Source organism: Xenopus tropicalis, chromosome 2 (genome assembly GCF_000004195.4).
Source record: "Xenopus tropicalis strain Nigerian chromosome 2, UCB_Xtro_10.0, whole genome shotgun sequence".
NCBI classification, from domain to species: domain Eukaryota; kingdom Metazoa; phylum Chordata; class Amphibia; order Anura; family Pipidae; genus Xenopus; species Xenopus tropicalis.
Window position 1 is genome coordinate 112,023,861 of NC_030678.2, and position 23,810 is coordinate 112,047,670.

The window sequence follows — 23,810 nt, forward strand, 5'->3', positions numbered from 1 at the left end:
TGAAAATATCACTTCATGGATATTTTATGATCTTTCAATTTAAACACATTTCCTGATTGGGGCATTTGGTTTACCTATGGAAACTATGTGAATGATATAGGATACCAGTTCTCTATAATAAATTGAAAAACTGTATGATTTTCTTGTATCAGCTTACTCTTTTTATTTATTATAGAAAATTGGTATTCCTGATTAATTCAAATGGGTTAAATATGTATTTTTTCTCAACAGTAACAGCAATGCTTTGCTAAACTGCTTTAGTTATATTTATAAAAATTACCCAAAAGCTTACATCTAAATTTTCACATGTGCTTACCCTCAAAGATAAAACAGCATAATTATGAATGCCTTGTGTTTTTAAGTGGTTTCATAACCATTATGCTTTGAATTTACCATATTATGTGGCAGGTAGAGACTCCAAAATTAAGATTGGGCTTACACGCTTTCAAGGCTGATACTTTACTGTAAAACAAGTAAATGCCTGCATTTTTTGTTATATGAGCTCGTAAGAGTAAAACATATTCTCAAAAATTCATAATTCGTAAAAAGTTTTCCTACTCCAAATCACTAACTGCAAAGCTTGCTAAAGTTTGTATGTGTTATGAATGATCTGAAATATTAGGTGCCTTTAGATCTTGTGGAATCTCTATAGTGACTTTTTAAGTTTTTGCATGGTGGCCTTCCTGTAGTCTTTGTAAAAAAAGTATGCCTACTGGCAGTGATTGGGGGTACTTATGACGCACGCTGAGCAGTGCAAAGCTTACATTTGCACCCTGGTGAACAAATTGGGATTGAGTCCTACAAGAATATAAATATAAATGCATATATTTAACTAACAGAGCGCAATAAAGCGTAGCATCTTAGAAACACATTTTATGCAACCTGGCAATGTTTTGAAATACAAACTTTTAATCCTGTGACATACTATTACTAAAACCAAAATAATGATGATTTTGTCTTTAACAAGATGCATTTTTTAACCAATTTTAACCTTTTTGTATAGAAAAGAATGTGTGGAACTCCTGCTGGTAGGAGTCCATTTGTTTCTTTATAAAGGTGGCCATACACTGTTAGATCCGCTCATTTGGCGAGATTGCCAAGCAAGCGGATCTTCTCCCGATATGTCCACCTACGGGTGGGTGATATCAAGCTAATTTGGTTGTTTGGCCAAACGATCTAATTAAAATGGTGGGTATAGGCGCCGTCGGTTTGGGGACTGCATCAAGGAGCCAATGCAGTCCCCGATCCGATGGAAAAATAAAACCTGCCAGATTGAGATCTGCCCACTTTCAGGCCAGATGTGGGTTGGGGAGGCCCCATTGTTCGTGCCCATACACGGGCAGATAAGATGCTGAATTGGTCTAAAGAACTGATATCGGCAGATAAAATCGGCCAGTGTATGGCCACCTTAAGAAGTTTTTCAAATTTGGTGGTTTCAACTGGAGGAAAGTCTAACTATGATTCAACATCATCAGTGATAGGCTTGTTTGGCTTGAATCACTGACTATCTGTGCCTGATGTGAGTCTCCATTGCAGGCCCATAGCCTGTGAGAGCCGAGTGGAATGTATAGCTATGTCACTTTCATGTGCAACCAAGCACCTGTCATGCAACTGTTGTGTGAAATTGAAGACTGCCATGCCCCATTGCCTAATGAGCGTTTGCACAATCGCTGTATGTTAATTGCTGTAGAAGCCAGCGGAGGTGATTTCAACCCATTTGGTCCTAATATGTTTAGGCTACTTAAAAAAATGTTTTTTCAAACATTGGTATTATTGGTCCTTTGGTATTTACTGTCAGGAGCTGTGGAACCACATGCTATAAGTCAGAGAGCAATAACACGATCCCCACCTTTGTAATGAAAGAAATATAGTGGTTTATAGACAAGCAGCATTTTAGTGGAACCAGATTTGACCAAAATAAGTTTCAGTATACACTTCTTTCATTTTTTCTTAGTTAAGTTTCCCTTTTTTTTTTTTTTTTTTTTTTTTTTTAATTTGAGAAGTACAGTAACATGGCTTTAGACAAGTATCCTAGTATATTTTGCCGGTATATTGCATTTTGAATGATGGAAGCAACTATCTGCTAAGTTGCTGCAGGGTATGCACATGGCCAAAACAAAGGTGGGCAATAGAATTATGTATATAAAATAGCTTTTGTGCTTTTCATGCAGAACATAAAACACCATGAGAAAGATGTAAAGAGTAGTATTCAGAGACAATATGCAATTGATCTTCGTTTTTTAATTATTTCAGTTTTTGTATCGCAACTCTCCAGCTTGGAATTATATGAATAGGAGAGGTCCTGAATAGAAAAATAAGTATCATAAAGTTACAGTTGCAGTTAAACTGTAGCCTCACAGAGCAATAGTTTTTTTTTGGCTCAGGGGTCAGTGGCCCCCATTTGAAAGCTGCAAAGAGTTAGAAGAAAAAGGCAAATAATTCAAAAACTATAAAAAAACAAATAATGAAGACTAATTGAAACATTTCTAAGAACTGGCCTTTCTATAGCATACTAAAAGTTAACTTAAAGGTGAACCACCCCTTTAATGTGTATGTTATATGTTGCCAGCTCTTTACGTCATACAGACTGGAATTAGACTAAATCACAATACTTAATGGTTTAGGCCAGTGCTGTCTAACTTATTACATGTAACATGTTTGAGGGCCAGATTAAATGAAAATGATTATATCGTACAGTGAAGTCTATGGAGCCTTTAAATAGTCTGTGGGCCTCCATTTGGACAGCTCTGGTTTAGGCAGTCACTGCATGTCTTTCTTCAACTTCAACAATTGAACCCTAGGCCAATGAAGCCACCTTCTAAATGAGCTAAATATTTTAGCTGTGTAGTGCTGGTGTAAAATGAGTGGTTGAGGTTTTGACTAAGGTTTTTAAGGTTAGTGTCTTGTAAATTAGTACTAGTACAAACGACAGTATTTTTCATTTTTCTAACACCATTCTCTTTAAAGTTTCCATTATTGCCGGTGTTCAAAGCAAACCAAATTAAAGGAGAAGGAAAGGCTAAGTCACTTGGGGGTGCCAAAATGTTAGGCACCCCCAAGTGACTTTACCTTGTACCCCGGGCTGGTGCCCCTATTAGGAGAAAACAGCACCAGCCTGGGGTACCTGTCGAGAGCGATTCCTCCTCCCTACTCGCGCTGCAGCCAATTGTCCCGGGCAAACGCATGCGCAGTAGAGTGAAAGCCGACTTCTCTGTTCAAAGTTCGGCTTATCACTCTACTGCGTATGCACGCGCGATCGTTCAGAAAGGAGGAAGCGCTGGCAGCTACCCCGGACTGATGTGGTTTTCTCCATACAGGGGCACCAGCCCGGGGTTGAAGGTAAGCGATTAAACCCCAAGCGACTTTGCCTTTCCTTCTCCTTTAAGGCTGAGCACAGTAATTAAAAAATAACCTAAGACAGAGCATCCTGTTGAATGAAGAGAACACTGTGGCAGACTGAAGAAAACATATACCAAACAATTCTAAATATCATGTACTCCCTCTAACAAAACAATCCCTTAAACCTGCAGATGGAAAGCAGAATTATATTTCTGTTTATCTTTTTCAATGGATGTTTAGTCACAGTGTTATCACAGTAAATTAAAACTTTTTATATACCTGTGTCCATTGCAGTATGCTTTTATTTGTTTAAAATGCTTCCTTGCTGGCAACTTTCAGAACAAGGCAAGGCTGAGATAGATATGCAATAAAGATGTTTACCCTAGCAGCTTACTATAAGTCAACTTGGTCTTTCACTCTCCTGCTCTGTGGTTGCTGTTTGTGTAAATCTAATTTGAGTGAACAAGTTTCTTTTCACAGATTATATTGGCTTCTGTTAAACTTGGTCCATGGGTATTTCTGTACCTGTGGTAGGGGGATTAGATTATAAAGGGGGAAGAAAACAGGCCCAATTTGTTAGTTATTGTAGCCAATCCAGAACCTGTTAGGACTGCATGCTTTTGCAAATACAGAGAGACAGTGATTGAACTGAGCGAGATTTACCTTGGGCCTTCACACAATCCAAGCGCAAGTATGTTAAATTGATGATGAGCTGCCAGTTTTAGACTAGGGGATAAAGCTAGCTGTAAATGCAGCAGTTGAAAAGGTTAAGATGTTAAGCAAAATTACAGTTTTGTGTTGACATGAACAAATAACTTAATTGAAAAATTAAAGTTACTGTTTCCAGTTCTAGTAAAGCTTTTCAGGAAGTGCACTTTATTGAAACAGGTAATATTTAAATCATGTCAATGTGCATGAGTCATTTGAGTGAAATCCCTTTTCTCTTGTAAGCATTTAGGCTGTTTAATTCGTTAAAGGAGAAGGAAAGGTAAAAACTAAGTAAGCTTTATCAGCAGGTCTATGTAAATACAGCCATAAGCACTCATAGAAAAGCTGCACTAGTCCTCTATCAAAAGAAACACAAAAATTCTTGTCTCCTTTTTTGTAAACATGTTCTTTGGTATTAGACTTTCTCTCAGGAAAATCCTTTGTTCCTGGGGCCAGAGTCTGCACAGCTCTCTCCTCTCTCCCCTCTCCTGCTCCCACCTCCCTTAAGAATTCATAAAACTCACTCCCCCCTCCCTTAGGAACGTGTAATCTGAGCTACCAGTCTCTAGAGCAGGAAGCTATAAAGACCAAGCTAAAATGACAGTTGCTATCTTAAACAAATAGAGGGAGCTTCTAGGGCTCTTTATTCAGGTATGGTAAAGCTTTCTGCAGAATAAATATAGTGTTCTAGGTGGCACTAATGTGGCGAATCTATTGGCAGTAAAATGACATTCCTTCTCCTTTAACGGTTGCTTTTTTTCTTCAGAGGGTTTTTTTTAACTGAAAACTGTTATGCAATACAGATTTCAGTGAATGCAGATCTGAGTGAGGAAGTTATTCATGAAACGGCAAGCATCACTTCCTAAAAACCAGAACTGAAACATGGATGGCTTTCCATAGCATTTCATTTATATTATTGCATAACCTTTTTGTCAGTATGCCATATCTAAAATGTTCTGGAGTCTGCTTTGAGTTAGTTAGGTACCTATTTGTCCTTTCATTCTATCACGCATGGATTGGACTTTTGCTTTTCTTCCTAGAAAAGGGAGTTTTATTACGCAATAGGAAGTTACTAGGACTGAAAGTCATCTGAATATCAAACACATTACACAGTTATTATTTTGCTTTCTGAGTACTATAGGAGAATTCCTCCCACCCATATTGCTAGGCAGGGTTGAATTTAACTCACTGTTTTGTTAAAGCAATGTGCGCATTGATGACAAGATTCTTTTTTGTGTTTGTGAACCAAAGACCTTAATCCACCACGTTGCAAGCAAATAATTTGTCACGTGTTATTTCCCTCTTGCAACAATTACCAGAACGGTAAATTAAAAATCACAAGCAACTTCTGGGAGATGACGGTAATAGTATATCAGTAATCCATTCAAATCAAAATAAAGGATGTGCCATACTTGTGTGTGTTTGTATTAGGGGTGCACGGACTCCAGTATTTTAGGATCTGGCCAAACCCTGGATCCTGCAAAAGATTTGGGCGATTAATAATTTGCATTTACAAATTAGCATGAGGAAGGGCTTAAGAGAACCACGCACTAGTGTTGACTGTTAGTAACCCCCCTGTTCAAAGCGATCAGAGGTATCTTGTAGTTGAACTTCACAAATCTCTTTGTTTATATTTATAAGAGGGAGGGTCAGCACACCAATATATGAATATAGTGCTAATTTATTTTAATATTAACACTATATTCATATATTGGTGTGTGCCCCTCCCTCATAGATATTTACACTTTTTTGGCAATAGCACCCATTTTTTTGCATTTGGTATTAGCTCCAGTCTTACATTATTTTGGGCAGTTATATAAAATGTTATTTTTAGCTGTATTAGGTCCGTGACGCGGGAAGATTAGTCACGCCGCAACAAATCTCCGTTGTCATGGACGACTAATCCCCCTGCAATGCCATCCCACCAGCTAGAATGTAAATCGCATGTAAATCACCTTGAGAGGAAACTTCAGCGACTTTGGCAAATTGCGCCGCCGCATATGCCATACCACCGGCGATTTACATTCTAGCCAGTCGGATGGTATTTCGGGAAGATTAGTCGCCCGTGACAAGGAAGATTTGTCGCGCGGCGACTAATCTCCCCGTGTGACACAGCCCTAATACATATAAAATATGTATATTATTGCAGGTAAGGGATACAAGAATGGTTGGTAATCTGTGGTAGCCAAAAGCATTTGATTGCATCCATGGTTGTCAATGATCAAAATATGTGTGTCATAGCCCTAATTTGCACTGTATTCTGTCATTTGATTCAGTTGGATAGATTCTAGTTGTGTGATTGTGTGGTGTCATATCAACAGATCAAGTCAGGTGGAAGTTGGAGATGCTCTGGTTAGACCAAAGTCAACATGTAGCAAATCTCTTAATATTTAAATCTGCTGACTTCTCATTATCTTCCTATTTAGATTTGACAAATTGTTTACCAATTGCACCAAAGTTTGTGAATAATACCATCTGGGAGGTCAGTCCTCCGACAAACATTCTTGCTTTTTGACAGCTGACTCAGATTGGAACAGCTATAGATAGATTGAGGGTGCTATTTCAAGATGGTAAAATGCCAGTTAGACGGCATATAGACTCTCCAGGAAGCTTTGTACAAGTTTCTTAAGCTTGGCATTCTGTTGGCCCTCTGCCATTCTATCTCTCACCATCAGTATGATTCTTAGTGACCTTACTCTTCTTTGGAATGTAAAGGTGGCCATGGATCTTCTCCCAATAAGGTGACCGATATTGGGTTAATTTGATTGTTTGGCTCTAGGGCCAAACAATCTCATTAAACCGGCAGGCATAGGCACTGTTGGGCTGAGGGCAACATCAGCATGCCCTGATTGAGTTCTGCCCAATTTTAGGCTAGATGTGGTTTGGGTAGGCCTGTCAGGCCATACACAGGCAGATAAGCTGCTGAATCAGTCTGAAGGACCTAAGTTAAGTTTAGTTGATTTGGATATGCTTTCCAAGAGAAAATAATGTAGCATGTTACTTAACTAGAGAAGTTGTATAGCAGGGGTGCAGCAAATGCACTCTCCATTAACCTTACTACATAAAACAGTCCTGCAATCCAATGGTAGAGATTCTATATATAGAGTCTGACTCAATGAGCTACAGTAGTCTTAAAAGAGACACAGAATGATCAGTGACCATTATCATTTTGTATTTTCTGTACTGCCAAATTTTTATTGCTATGGGAGGTTAAGGAAAGTTAAGGTAGCCATATACATTCAGATTTTAGTTTTCGTCCCACAAATGTTCAGATATCGATCATACATTTAAATGCAACTGTCTAAAACTAACATTCAGACTGAAATTGTAGGATAAGCCCTAAAAATAACAAATCAAAGGATGTTCTGAACGTTAAATAGTTGGCAGACACCGATTGTAAGAAAGTTACTTTCATTGCAGGGCCCTCAGAGGATATAGTCAGATATACAATACAAAAAATTATAGGGATGATAATTCTGAGCCCATACGTGGTCCAAAAATTGTGTTTTTTCAATTTTATCAGGGTGTGTATCGCCAGCTTTAGCTGAAATAGAGCAAGCAAAACAGCTGATAGAGGGAATTACACTGAAAAACACATTAGCTCCCTGTTTCTGGCCTGGTATAAACACTGTAGACAAAATATCTAAAACAAACCAAGAATCAGTATTGGAACTAAGCTATACTAAATGTACAGTACATAAGAGCTAGCTTTATAGAACAAATTGAAGCTTGAAGAATTGCATTATATGGTTTTTACATTTGTATTCCAGAAACTAAAATAATATAAAGGAAAGAGGGCAAAATACACAACCATTGCAGGCATTGGTTGAAGGGCCCACAGTTGCAGTTGCCTCTGCACCTGCATGTAATGTTTCTCTGCCACTTGGCTTAAAAAAATGTTAAGCAGATTGAAAAAAACCCTGATTTTAGGAGTGACTGAAAGACAAGTTATGCTTTAAGACAAATGTATATATTCAGCCACATTGCAGTCTCCTTGAGTAATGAGTAGAAGTTGTTGGTATGTTTTTAGTTAAGTGGTTCACATTCTAAAACCCTGTGTTCTGTAAAGCATGCAGACGTAGCCACATGCTGAGAATGGGTTCTACAGAACCCCTTTCAGAACTGACATGGGAGCCTTTGTTCTGTAGTCTGTAATGAATACCGTAAAGGTTTGGTAGTTTTTTCTCTTAATTTTTGTTTTTGACAACATCTGCCTTTGACACAGACACTAGGGAGTCTGGGGCATACTAAAGATAATGATTTTGTGCCGAAGTAGAGGGAACATGAAGTAGAGGGAACATGAAGTAGAGGGAACATGAAGTAGAGGGAACATGAAGTAGAGGGAACATGAAGTAGAGGGAACATGAAGTAGAGGGAACATGAAGTAGAGGGAACATGAAGTAGAGGGAACATGAAGTAGAGGGGAACATGTGGGTGTTTTAAATGGGGTTTCTGAAAGGCCTAAGTAGAGCAGTCAGGATTTACATGCAACATTTTCCTTTATTATGATTTAGTGTTTTCTAGGAGCACATACCCTAAAATAGCAATGTAAGTTTATGCAAAATGTTATTTTAGCTTTGCTGAGACCCCTTTACAGACAGTAAATAGTTTACATGAACTGGTGTCTGCAAATGTTGTTTGTAGTCACCTTACAGCAGCTCCCTACATGTTGTTGTTCATTTACACATAACAGGTACCATTTATTTTGATAATAGACTTTATAGGCTGTGTTCCCAGTGTGTACAGTAAATTGAAAATATTTGCTTGCAGCAAGGTGCGTTGATATGAGCATGTCATTGTAAATCAATGTAAACTTTTTTTTTTCCCTGAAAACTTTTTCAAAGCCTTGTTGACGCTGTACTGGGCTTTCATCTTGGTATTCTTTATAAACCTTTGATTTGTATCTTGAACTAGAGCTGGGCGATATACCGTTTAATACCGAATACCGGTGTTTTTTTAAAAAAAACTATATTCATTTTTCAGATACCGCCATACCGGGGTGTCAGGGTACTCACCCCTGTTACCCGGTCTCGCGCGTCCAGGTGCGCGTGCGTCAAAGCGCACGTACATGTCAAAGCGTGCACGTCCGCGGCGCGCTGACGGCGCCGGTTCTGCGCATGTGTGGGGGGTATTTAAAGCTATCAAACGCCTCCTCCTGTGCTATGTTGTCTGCGGCCTTGCCTGGGAAACTAAGCCTGCCTGATTTACCTTACGACTTTCTGTTGCCGATCCTTCGCTTGCCTGACTCTGATTTTCAATACTGCAGTAATTATTCTCTAATTTATTAGGAAATGGGGTTAACCATGGAAAAAAAAAATACCGTCAAATACCGTGACACCGATATAATTTTGAAATACTATTGAAAAATACCGTGATATAAATTTTTGGTCATACCGCCCAGCTCTATCTTGAACCTTCTCAAGAAAAGCCTCCTTTATAATCTAACATTATTCTTTGTCTCAGGTTCAGGTGAGGAGCAAAGGGCTGTGGCAAAGTGGGAATAAGATTTACTACGAGTTGACCTTGACCCACAGTACACAGTATTGTTCTTGGTTGTCATTTGACAGCTAGGCAAATTGAGATTTCCTTTCCTCCCCAATGATTTGGAAGTATCAATGCACGGTTGCAGGGTCTCTGATGCACTGGCATGAGTGTATCACCCAGTTAAGTCCTATTAGAAAGAAATGAAATAAATCACAGGAAATGTCACATGCAAAAACATATAGACATTATTATAAGTTTAGACAGCGACAGTGTAACTACACACTGACTGAAAATGTGCAATATGGAATTTGTCTGTTATATGTTTTATACGTGTTTTAACAAGATATACATTTATCTAATATACTTAAATTATTCATACTTGTTTTTTTTTTTTCTTTTTAATCTTCACTAGGTGAAGCAAAAAATCTGCCATCTTATCCTGGGCCGAACAAGATGCGAGACTGCTTCTGTACTGTAAACCTGGACCAGGAGGAGGTGTTCAGGACCAAGATAGTCGAGAAATCACTTTGGTAATACAAATTTATTTTTTTTGCTGGCAGTTTTAACCTGATTTTGGCTAGTTTTTGTGGATAGTGTTGGCACTGCTACAGTTTAATGGCTTGAGAGAAAGTGTTGCCCTAGGCAAAGGTAACCTGTCCTTTGAAAGAAATATCTTGCTTAACCCTCTTACTGCCAGCTGTTTTGGTCAAAGCGGAACTTGTATTGCCAGACAGTTTTTGAACATTGTTTCACTTTAGTGGCCTTTCCTCGGGGGGACTTTTAGTTTACCAAGGAAAACAATATATGGTTTTTTTCAGAACAACCTAAGCTTTCAAAATTTGGTAGAATTTGGTAGAATCCAATTCTGTAACAAGTTATAGGCTTGTAAATGTCTAAAAATGCCAAAAAATCAAATTTTCCATGATATAAACACACATACTAGAAACAAAAATTATTTTATGCACGAATATACACCTGATTTGGAAAGTCCCATGTCTCCTGAACGTGCCAATACCAAATATATATAGTTTTATGGAGATTTGTCACTTGTATAGGTCCCAGCAGTACACTACCAAATTTCCAAAGCACTGCTCCAGAAAGCTGCATACTTTAGATTTCAAGGACAAAATTTCCACTAACAGAAGGTTTATCCCAGAAAATTGTACATTTTTGGAAAGAACAGATTCTGGGGAATACAGAATAGGCACAACTGTCTGTCTACTCCAAACTATCAAGTCGCAATGCTTTCCTAAAGTTATTGGTTTTTATCAAAATTTGTGAATTTTTTTAAAAATTGCTTCAAAGCTTCCAGTCTATAGTATCTAATTTCCTACAGGTCATAAAGTAACCAAATAAAACACCCTAAATATGAATGCCAGGGGTCCACTGAACAGTTTGATGCCCAATATGTATAGGTTTAGCTAAGTATGTGGCATGTAGGGGCCCCAATGTGAACATACCCCCATATGATCTATAATTTCTGTCATTTCAGCTCCTGCAAAATCAACACATTAACATCATTATATGTGGGATAAAGCTAGTAAAAAGTACGCTCACCCCAGAAAGTCATATATTTTTGGAAAGTACACATTCCCCCGAATCTAAAATGGGTACCCATGTCTTTCTACTCCAGAGTACCAAGCGACAAAGCTTTTCTAAAGTTAGCAATTTTGATGACATTTCCAAAAATCCCCTCAAAGCTTCCACTTTGCAGCATCTTATCTCCTACATAGTGTTCGGTACCAAGATAAAACACCCTAAATTTGAACATCAGGGGTCCACTGAACAGTTTGATGCTGAATATGTATAGGTTTACCTAAGTATGTGGCATGTAGGGGCCCCAATGGGAACATACCCCCATATGATGTATCATTTCAATTCCTGCAAAATCAACACATTTACATCCTTTATGTGGGATAATGCTACAAAAAAAAGTACACTCACCCCAGAAAGCCATATATTTTTGGAAAGTACACATCCCCCCGAATCTATAATGGGTAAACATTTCTTTTTGCTCCAAAGTACCAAGCTGTAAAGCTTTCCTAAGTTTGCAGATTTATATGACATTTAGAAAATCGCATAAAAATGTTGCAATTTGCCGCATTTATCTCTCACAATTTCTTGATAAAGATCAGATAAAGGCAAATCACCCCAAATAGGAACACCTATGGCCTACTGAACAGTTTGATGCCCAATATGCATAGATATACCCAAGTCTGCGCTATGTACTGACCCCAAAATGAAAATAGCGCATAAGGATTTCTCGCCTGCCAGCTCAGCTTTTGCACACAGAGCCCCCTGTCAGTGTATTATGTGCCGAAACTTCCTCTAACTATACAGAGACCCCCACAAAACCATATATTTTTGGAAAGTACACATTCTGACAAATCCAACAAGGGTAAAGAGTCCTTTCTACACCAAAGTACCAATCTGCAAAGCTTTCCTAAAGTTATTGGTTTTTATGACATTTCAGAAAATCGCCTAAAAATGTTGCAATTTGCCGCATTTATCTCACACAATTTCTTGCATACAAAGGCAAGTCACCCCAAATAGGAACACCAGAGGCCTACTGAACAGTTTGATGCCCAATATGCATAGATATACCAAAGTCTGCGGTATGTACTGACCCCAAAATGAAAATAGCGCATATGGATTTCTCGCCTGCCAACTCAGCTTTTGCACACAGAGCCCCTGTCAGTGTATTATGTGCAGTAACCCCCCCTAACTATACAGAGACCCCCAGAAAACCATATATTTGTGGAAAGTACACATTCTGATGAATTCAAAATAGGCAAAGTTATTTTTGTACACCAAAGTTACACCTGGCAAAGCTACGCTAAAAACAGATTAGGAACACTTATACAGGGATAAAATGCGATAAAACCACAAAAATTGTGCAAAATAAGTCACATGACAGTGTAATTAGTGGTCAGAATATCTGATCCAATAGTCACGCTTCCAAAATAAACAGTTTTTAGGTAGAAGAAACTAAAAACAAGTGGTAAAACGAAAAAAAAAAAAAAAACAGTGTTTGTGTATACATGTGTGTACATGTGTAAAAGTTGTGTTATAGGGTGTAAGTGTGTATAAAAGTGTGAAAAATGAAAAAAAACAAACAAAAAAAATGCTAAAATGTGTGCTGTAAGTGTGTATAAATGTATGTAAGTGTGTGTGTAAGTGTGTAAATACAAAAATAAAATGGGCTGGCGCTGGGGGGAAGAAGGAAGCAGGAAGCAGCAGACGCGATCGCATCACACACACGATCGATCGCAGGACCCTCATGACAGCCCCCTGGCACGTTGCCCAGGGGGGCTGTCATCGTTAGAAGCTCTCTGCAGCCCTTAAATGCCAACGACATATGGGACACATCGTTGGCATTTAAGCCCTTTTACTGCCATGACGTATCCCATACGTCGTTGGCAGTAAAAGAGTTAAAGAGAGGCAAACACCAGTAAAAAAGGGAAGACCATACAGTCCTTTGCCATATGTAGTATCTGTTATTTACAAGCAGTTTATACATTGTAAGCGCTTTTAATATCCTCATGCAATGTGTCTTGTACCTAGAGATCCAGTCATGGAGTGGTGTGTACTTCAAGCCCACTCTTATTTATACTGCTATAACTTTGAGTATCACAAGATGTACTTTCATCTAGATTATTATAAAGGAAAAAACTGCAAGTTATTAGACATACTTTGTTACTGTACTTTTAAGATATTTAAATCTATTCAGTTGTGCTAAATTAAAGGTGCATTGTTGTAAAGAACAAGGATTTTATGTAAAATAGTATTTTGTAAATATATTTAGTTTTTTTTTTTTTTTTATTAATACCTGCCTCCACAGTTGTGTTCAAATACAGTGTTTTCTCTTAAAACATCAATGTCAACTGTCCAATCAGATTTATGAGATACCTACACCTGTGGCCAGTCAGTAAACACCCCCCTCCCCATTTTCCCCAAGCCGCATATGTTTTCCCACCAGCATCTTTACATTATTGCAGATGAGAAAACATTTGGAGGAGATTTGTGGCCCGCAGTAGCGAAGATTTTCCATGGGCGACTAATCTCCTCTTGTGACAGGAGCCATGTTTAAGTCACGCATGACAAATCTCCATTGTCACGGGAGACTAATCTCCCCAAAATGCCATGCCACCGGCTAGAATGTAAATCGCCGGTGGGATGGCATACACAGCGCCACGATTTGCCGAAGTCGCGGAAGTTGCCTTGAGAGGAGACTTCCACAACTTCGGCAAATTGCGCCGCCGTGTATGCCATCCCACCGGTGATTTACATTCTAGCTGGTGGCAACTAATCTCCCCGTGTGTCACAGCCCTAAAGGTGTTTGACATAAAGGTAAAATACACAAACAATAAAAACACAGTAACCATAATAATTGTCTAAACTAAAGGGTTCCACTGCTTCTATTTGATGTAATGAATATGATAATAGACACACATTATCAAAGAGCATCATTCTATACCATTGCAATTAATTAGATCTTAGCTTTTAAACGGGTGGCAGGTAAATGCTACCTTGTACTTGATACCAATTAAAATAACATTGATGCTTACTGAAGGCATACGAGTCCAACTGGGTTTATTTCATGTTGGAATGTATTTGAGCAGACTTAAATTATGGAGATTCAAATTACAGAAAGGTCCCAGGCATTCCGGGTAACAGGTCTGATATCTGTATTGCAGTGTAATAATAGCATGGCTTAGTCTTAAGTTGGCCATACACGTGGCGATCTGACGATGTTTCGTACGACCATCGGTCGCACGAAACTTCGTAAGATCCGCCACACACCATTCAGGGCTGAATCGGCAGGTAAGGAGGTAGAAACAATAGGATTTCTACCTCCTTCTGCCGATTCAGCTCTGAAGGGAGAATTTTGGTCAGGCGCCTTCTATGGTGCCCGATCAAAATTTTCCAACTGGTCCGATCGGCGAGTCGGCCGATATCAGCAACTTCCTGCGATATCGTTCGACTCACCGTCATACCATACACGCACCGAATATCGTACGAAACGAGGTTTCGTACGATATTATCGGTGCGTGTATGGCCACCTTTAGGGTATGCTTCACATGAGGACCACTATTTACCTCCTCATATATATAAATACAACAAATAAACCATGAATTTAAAAGTTGGACTTTTTTTACTAGGGTATTCGAAGTACCTTGTCTCCAGTGTGGTTCACTCTTGTATTTTTTTAATAATCTCAGTGTTTAGGGGAATTAAGAATATATGAAATGCTTAACATATCAGTAGCTCTCAGGGATTTGTCAGTTTAAATTAAAATCTAGTAAAAAAATTTTCCCCCCACAACTTAATAAGCATTATGCACAGGAGCGCTTCTGCGATGAGGCAATGTGAACCTTGCCTCAGGCAGCAGTAAGCGACCACTTACCAGGGGTGGCAAAAAGCCACCTCTGGTAACTTTAAGAACTGAATTTTCGTTATTTAAAAAGAAAATGTGGTTCTGTTGGTGCAACAGTGCTCTCTGCAGTAGCGATGTTGCCCCCTCTGAACCCGCTCTGATGGTAAGGTTGTAAGCAGGGAGTGGGAGAGGGGTGCGGCAGCAGCAGCCCCAGGATCGCCACTGATTATACAAGAAATATGCACCCCCCCATGTAATTTAAGGCACTACGTTTGGCCATTAGAAGTAATCCATAGCAACCAATTAAATGTTTGCTTTTAAACAGGTGAGTAAATTCCACCTGCTAATTGGTTGCTATTGCTTACTGCTCCTGGGCAAACTTAGTGCCTTTTATTACATAACCCCCACATATCTGTGGCTTTAGCAGTTTGAGCAAAAATAGCACATTGAATTCATTATTTATTGTTGGTATGCTGGGCTGCTAATTTTGATATATTCCTAGACTGTCTGTAAGATTTTGAAACTAAATTATTTCCTTATGTGCTTAGTGCGCCATTTTACTTTTTAACTTGCTACAGAATGGCGTGTGCATCATAAAATTGTGTGATGCTTAAAAAATCCATAGAATGGACAGTAAAAGAGGAAATGTTTAATTTGTGTTTTTAATTTGTGCCAAAACATTGTGTAATGTAAAGAGACAGGGCTGGGTCTTAGCACTAAGAGGCTGATTTTTTGATAATCCTCCCTCCCCCCACGTGAGACTGCACCTCAACTAGACCAAAAAAAAAAAAAAATCAAATTTTTTCCCCCTCAATTTCACAAACCCTCCCTATAAAATATGTGCCCATCTGCGTTTGTCTGAAAGTTCCAGCCAATAACAGGAGAGTGTACATGCAGGCATTTCCCTTCTGACCAAGTCAGTCAACACTCCAAGTAATATAAGAGTGATGCATACCAAAACATGGGGCCAGTTCATGGTCCCTCAGACTGTTGGGAGGGCTGTACTTTAGTTTTCAAATTATGTCCCCCCCCCCCCCCCCCCCCCCCCCCCCGTGTCCTCAAACTACGGCCCGCTCCCTGCTGTGTCTTCCTGCTCCCTGTTCGCCTGCTCCCCGCTGTGTCCTCTGGCTCCCTGCTCCCCACTTAGTCCTCTGGCTCCCTGCTCCCCACTTAGTCCTCTGGCTCCCTGCTCCCCACTTAGTCCTCTGGCTCCCTGCTCCCCACTTAGTCCTCCGGCTCTCAGCTCCCTGCTGCGTCTGCAGACAGGTAGTAGCCGGGGGTGAGTACACAGTGGGGGCCGGGTAAATTACCTCGGAGGGCCGTAGTTTGAGGATCCCTAACTTAAATTATTAAGTGAAACTGGGGAAACTGATCAGTGGGTTGGTAATTTCCTTGTTCCCACTCCTTAGGCAGGTGGAGAATTGCAAGTTAATGTTGGTCTTAAAGATTTGCAAAGAGCTTGTTCAATCTAAATTGAAACAATTTTTTTTCCAAGTGTGAATCACCATTACTGCTTGATATAAATAAATAAATTAGGGATGCACCGAATCCAGGATTTAGTTTGGATTCGAGTTATTTTAAGAAATGTTCCAAAATACGTCCATTACAATATTTCAAAGGTTTAAAAGTTATTTGTAGTTATGCCTGCAGACTGTCTCTTCATTTGTAATCTTTGTCTTGGTGGCCGTCTTGATACAATGTAGCAGAAGCTGATTAACAGACAAATATCTGCTGCATTGCTTCAGGACACAAAACCAGCAGCAAAAAAAGTACAGAAAATGATGGCTTTCATTTGCAATTACATTTACATATGACTATGGCTAATTAGTGTATATTGGAACTTGCCTAGCATTTCATTTTCTTACATTTGAAAGAATTGTATTTTTGGGTTTACATGCCCTTTAATTTAGGACAATGTTCTAATATAATGCTTATTTGATTTTTCCCAGCCCATTCTATGGAGAAGACTTTTACTGTGAGATCCCTCGGAGCTTTCGCCATCTATCCTTTTACATATTTGACAGAGATGTTTTCCGGAGGGATTCAATCATGGGTATGTGCCTTAATTGTTGTAGTATTGAAACCCACCCCCCCTTCAGAAAGAAGATCAGAGCATAGACCTATTTCTTGTGGAGTAGAAAGCCTTGCTTAGTGTAAATCCATTCATATAAGTAAAGACAATTAATTTCAGTCCTGGATAATGTACTATTTAGGGAGCTTTTACATAATAATTACTTTTATGGTGCAGCTCATATTGTTTGCTTGACCTACTCATTTCCATAAAGTCTTTTTAGCTAAACATTGACTGGTACGTTCCATGAACACTGAATTGTTGTGTTGTATAATATCTTGTTTTCAATGGCTAAAAAGCAACCCATTATGTTAGAATGAGCTCATATTATCTACCTACACTCCTGTAGTGTTCCAGGAGTATAGGAAATACACAATTAGCCCTGAATCTTCTCCTGCTTGCCCCTCAGATTGTCCCCATCCATTGCCTTAGCCCTCTTGTTTTGAAACCTCTGTTTTAGTCCAGGACCCATGCCATGAATTTACTACTTGGGTAATATGTTGTTTTGCAGTCCATGCTATAAAACAATAAGGTACAGGTATGGGATCTGTTGTTCATGAATCCATTATTCCTAAAGCTCTGCAATACATCGTCCTATTTAAACACACAGTTTTAATTTTGTTTCCTTGTCCTTGAGGGTAAAAAAGTTAGTAAAAAACCATGTAAATGGCAAAATCAATTCCTTGTCCTATTTCCAGATTACAGAAGACTCCTTATCTTGAAAAACTGTTCCACCCATTTTATACAGTAGATCCCATACCTTTACGAGTATAAGAACCAGTAATTCTCTCTCAAAGTTAGCAGTGACAATGGCAGAGCTCAAGGAATATACACACTACTGTGGATATGCCTAATGCCTCATATAAAAGCCAAGTATTCTGTGATAAGTGGATCATAAGTATTAATGGGCTTGCTCAATGCAGTTATATAGGTCATTCAGCTTTTAGCGTTTGTCTCCTAATGGCCTAGAATCCTCTTAATTAAAGGATGTTTCTGTACTATACGACTTGGAACTATACTTTAATATAAACAAAAGAAACAAACTTAAAGGACAAGTCAACTCAAAATAGAATTTCTTTGCCTATTAAAAGAAAACATAAATTTAAGCAACTTTGCAATATATATTCATTACAATTTAGTTTTTTTTTTTACTTATTTGTATATATAATTGCTATTAGAAGTAGTGTCTGCCTGTCCTTTTCTATTCTCTGCCCGGGTGGCTCTGATGTTTGAAACAATGTAACACAAGGCAGCAGCCTGACAGCCCTGACTTGCTGGAGGAAATTGACCTTCGAAACATTGATTAAAAAGTAATAGCAATTACATTTACATATAACTTTTAAAGCACTATAATTCTTTAATAAATTCACATTGGAAAATTGCTTTGAATTAGGTTTTCTTTTATTAGGCGAAAAATTTATTTTTGGGATTGACATGTCCTTTAAACTCAGTATCTAGTGAGCGCAACTTTATTGAAATGTGTATGTCTAACATCAAAGAATTGTATTGTATGTATACATTGTATGGTTTAAGGGGGTTGTCAACATACTAAAAGTTAACTTTAAGGTGAACCACCCCTTTAAGTGCTGCCCAGGATGCCCTCCCACGAGTCTGTCCGTTTTGTGTGTTCTATGTTCTTATGGTAGGGAGTTTGATCTTCCTTTTTGCTTGTTTGAATATTCCTATGATTATTCTGGTGGCATTGTTACTATGTAAAGAACATTACCCAATTATGAAAAGATTATTATTATTTTTTTTTTGCTCTAGATTTGCACTTGAGCGGTAGCTGCAATAGTATACAGAGTAACAGTACTGTTTCAGTATAGGAAACATCAGCTCATACAAGCTAAATGGAAGTTCCCATCTATATAAACCTTATACCTTTTTTTATTTAAATGTTGTGCATGTTTGCTTTGTTTATAGACACTTTTTATAGATGCTTATAGACTAGTTACATTTATAAATATGTGCATTTAATTTTACATGGAAAATCCCATGTGGTGTAAAATGACATACCTATTTATAAAACTGAGGAGTATGGCCAAGACCAGTGAAGCATACTGGAAGAATCTGGTGAAAATATAAACCTTGCTTAGAAACCGGTATAGTCAGTAAAATTGATCTTAATCTTTACACAGCTTTACTAGCCATGTAATTTTCTATGAACTTGGGCAGGTTTCTATGTAAGTTTTTACTTGCGACATCTTGGATATTTTTTAGCTTAACTATGCTGGTTTTTCAAGAAAAGTGTGTTTCTGCATATTATTTTACAGTTTTATAAAAATGCCTCTAAGAAATATGCTCCTGTCCTTTTACTGAACAACAGAACTATCCCCATATTTAATAAAAGGCAGTAAGTTTGCCCAGGTGTTTATTACAAAACCCCTTTGGGGCATTTTGCAATGCGTCATCTTCTAGATAGACTATATACATATAAATAGTGATCTGAAATCAGAATGTGCCTTTTTTAACTTAAAGGGACTGACACAAAGTGTTGCTATGGGCACTAGTGTCAGAACAGTGGCTGCTCTTAGCTTCTCTCCTTTCTGAAAAGCACCTCTAGCCGCTTCTCCTTTTTTTTTATTTTGTCAGTAAAGCCAATAAAAGAAACTAGATTTTTAATAAGTAATGCTTGATGATTGAAAGGGACGAGGCTAGCTGCAGAAACTGGAAATTTTGGAAATTTCAACAGCTTCTTTAAATGAAAGGCTTAAGATAGTTAAACTGATTCTTGGAGTTGAACATGAGAGTGGAAATGCTGGGAGTGTGGAACAGTGAAAAGAGATTTTGAGGGGGGAGGGGCACAGTGCTGTTAGTGAAAAAAGGAGAGGGAGTGGCTGGTGCTAGAATTTATTAATGAGACTGAAGATGCTGGGAGCAGTGGCGAATTCTCATGTCCTATGAGAAGAGAATAGCCAATAAAGAAATCTGTAGGGGAATTGGATGGGTACTTGTGGAATATAAAGAATAATGCCCCCTATTAGACAACTCAGAGGACGCTGACTTTTATAAAAACAGTTAGCCCATGGCCTTGTGCTGTTATGTGTCTTGAAACTTGTTGGTGATTTGTAATAAATTACAGTATGGGTTCATTAAGTTCCTCTAATTTTTTCTTCTCGTGTTCTCATCTTAGTGACAGATCTCTCTCACTCCACCCACAGAAGTTTAGTCAGCACAAAATGGGACATTGGAAATAGAAATGATATATATTATATATAGTTAAAGGCTCGAGCACACACTTATTGAGACAAAAGGCTGGGTACAAATCAGAAAAGTAATACAAATATTGAAAAATGACGATGCACATCAGGAACATAAACATGAAACACTTATTTATTGGATCAAAGTTTTGGTCCTCACCAGGGACCTTTATCAAGATATAGTGAGGTTTAGTGAGATGTTTAAGTTCCTGGTGTCCATCAGCATGTTTTTAATATATACATATATATATATATAAAATGCCTGGGTGCCGGGTGTAGGTAACAAAATGTAGGTATAGATTGGACACAGCACTCGCAGGACATGGCAAAAGTTAAACAAAATTCCTTTAGTAGTGCAGAAAAATCAATGTTTCGGCCCCAACTTCTGGACTTTTTAACTATATATACAGGTATAGGACCTGTTATCCAGAATGCTCAGGACCAAAGGTATTCCGGATAAGGGATCTTTCCGTAATTTGGTTCTTCATACCTTAAATCTACAAAGAAATCAATAAAACATTAATTAAACCCATTCTTAAAAAGGCTACGCTGGACCCATCCTGCCTTTCTAACTACCGTCCCGTCTCTCTCCTGCCCCTTGCCTCTAAACTCCTGCAACGTCTTGTCTTTTCTCGTGTCACTAACTTCCTCTGCACCCATAATCTGCTGGACCCTATGCAGTCTGGTTTTCGGCCTGCGCACTCCACTGAGACGGCCTTATGTAGAGTGGCAAATGATCTCCAGACTGCCAAGGCCAAAGGACACTACTCAGTTCTCATTCTCCTAGACCTTTCCTCTGCTTTTGATACTGTTGACCATTCTATTCTTATGCAAATTCTCTATTCTCTGGGTATCCGGGATCAGGCTGCATCCTGGATCTCCTCCTATCTCTCTAACCGCTCCTTCTCTGTCGCTCTTACTAACAAATCCTCTACCCCGGTTCCGCTTAGTGTGGGGGTGCCTCAGGGCTCTGTGCTTGGTTCTTTGCTGTTCTCCCTGTACACTCTCTCTCTAGGAGACCTTATTTCTTTTTTTGGTCTTAAATATCACTTATATGCAGATGACATCCAGATATATTTAGACACCCCTGCACTAACTGCTGATGTTCAAACCCAGATTGGTAACTGCCTCCTGGCTATCTCCTCCTGGATGAACCGACGCCAGCTCAAACTTAACCTAGCTAAAACAGAGCTCATGGTCTTCCCACCCAAACATGGCCCTCCTCCTCCTTTCACCATTACTACTGATGGCATGACCATCAACCCTGTAAATTCTGCATGCTGCCTTGGGGTTATCTTTGACCAGTCACTCTCCTTCTCTAACCATATTAATAACTTCCAAAACCTGCCGCTTTTTCCTCCGCAATATTGCCAAGATACGCCCCTTTCTTTTACTAGTCACAGCTAAAACACTAATCCATGCCCTTATCCTTTCCCGCTTAGATTACTGCAATCTCCTGTTAACCGGCCTCCCAGACTCCCACCTCTCTCCCCTGCAATCAATTTTAAACTCTGCTGCCAGGATCCTCCTGCTCTCTCCGAAGAGGGAACCTGCTCAGCCTCACTTAAGCTCTCTTGCATGGCTGCCTGTTAAGCAAAGGATAGCTTACAAAATCCTTCTGCTAACGTTCAAAGCCCTTAACTCCTCTGCTCCTCACTACATTTCTTCACTGGTCTCCCTGCATGTTCCTGGTAAGGAAAACTCACCCACTCTCCTTCTGGAGCACTAAAACATTATTTTGCCTAGTCCTGCGCTAAAGGGCAAATGCCCATACCTGGTGCACTCTTACCTTCCAGTTTGTGCCTGTATGTTACCCAACATATATATATATATACATATATATATATATATATATATATATATATATATATATTGTATTTATTTATTATATCACTTGTCCTCCCTGTGTGTAATTTTGTATTCTGTAAGACTGTACAGCGCTGCGTACCCTTGTGGCGCTTTATAAATAAAATTATACATACATACATACATAAGATTATTTTGCATCCAGTAAGGATTAATTATATTTTAGTTGGGATCAAATACAAAGCACTGTTTTATTTTTACAGAGAAAAAGGAAATCAAATTTAAAAATCTGAATTATCTGATTAAAATGGAGTCTATGGGAGATGGCCTTTCTGTAATTCGGAGCTTTCTGGATATTGGGTTTCCGGATAAAGGATTCCATACTTGTATATTAATATAATATATATAGTTGTTTTGGTATGAGTATCACTCACTTATTGTCTTTATGCTCTCTATGATGGGCTATTTATATCTGATTGTGATTGCCTTAAGAAAGGTAACTTTGGCTGTATGTTCCTGCTAAATATACACTTGTTTTTTTTCACAAAAATTCCTGATATTGCTGGTCCTTTTGTGAAATATATTTATGTGTGTGTAATATATACAGGTATAGGGCCTGTTATCCAGAATGCTCAAGACCACACCTTAAGTCTACTAAAAATCATATAAATGATAAATAAACCCAATAGGATTGTTTTGTCTTCCATAAGGATTAATTATATCTTGGTTGGGATTAATTACAAGTTACTGTTTCATTACTATAGAGAAAAAGGAAATCATTTTTAAAAATTAGAATTATTTGATTATAATGGAGTCTATGGGAGATGGCCTTTACGTAATTCGGAACTTTTTGAATAATGGGTTTCAAGATAAGGGGTCCTATACCTGTGTGTGTGTGTGTGTGTGTATGTATGTAGAAATTAATTTTCATGGTAAGGGAGCAAATTCATGTCTTTAGTCTAAATAAATGTACAGTGCTGCCTATCCAAGCAGCACTATAGAAATAAAAATAGACAAACATACCAGTACATCATCTTGTATAAAAGCCTTCCTCCTGGCATTCTTTTGGAGTGCTAGCAGGAAGATGAAGTCATTCGCACCTCCTGCTCCTTTTCCTGTGGGTTTCTCTTACAATGGCAAGCAGCTGCTAACACCATTCCTATCACTGCGACTGTGTGACACTATTCTTAGACTCCTGACACCCGCTTAACGTTGCTGCTTCTCTAATTACACCACTGTGCCACTGCGAACAAATAGGATTAACCCATATTCTGCAGGGCATGTATAATTGTTTTTTTTTTTTTTTAGCAAGAATAACTTCATTAACATTTTTACTTTGTAATATTGGTGTGTGTAGGTAGGTGCCATCTCGGTGCTCGGAGTCTGAGCTTTCAGAAAGAGCAAGTGCTACATATTAAAACTGCTTTCAGATAACCTGCTGTTTCTTCTACTCCATGTAACTGGGGAAGTCCCAAGCTGGACCTGGATTTTTCTTTAGGCTAATGCCACACGAGGCGAAGGCTGAAATTTTCGGCAAGCGGATAAACGCTTGCCGAAAATTCAGCCCTACGCCTCCTACTTGTGCCTGCACCCGAGCGTATCCCATTCATTCGGTTGCAGGCACAAGTAGCAGGCGTAGGGCTGATGTCAAGCCTTTTATTTTCCTCTTTTTTTTTTTTTTTTGCTTTGTTTTTCAACACATGACCCTTTTACACAATCCCCTAGATCAATTTCATTATAACCCTTTTTTAAAATTAAACATGAATTCTTGCAGCTATTGTAATACGCAAGTGCATCCAGGAGTGGATATTTTTAGGATATCCTC

General features: G+C 38.7%; 1 protein-coding gene across 2 annotated transcripts in view; it reads left to right on the forward strand.

The window, feature by feature from the left end:
• Nucleotides 1–23,810, forward strand: part of rasa3 (RAS p21 protein activator 3) — a 115,223-nt gene that overhangs the window by 25,864 nt on the left and 65,549 nt on the right. For both annotated transcript variants that reach the window (XM_004911800.4, XM_002937865.5), the window contains exons 2-3: nt 9,944–10,061; nt 16,858–16,961. In XM_004911800.4, the coding sequence (XP_004911857.1) occupies nt 9,944–10,061; nt 16,858–16,961 (222 nt within the window). The remainder of the gene's footprint in view (nt 1–9,943; nt 10,062–16,857; nt 16,962–23,810) is intronic.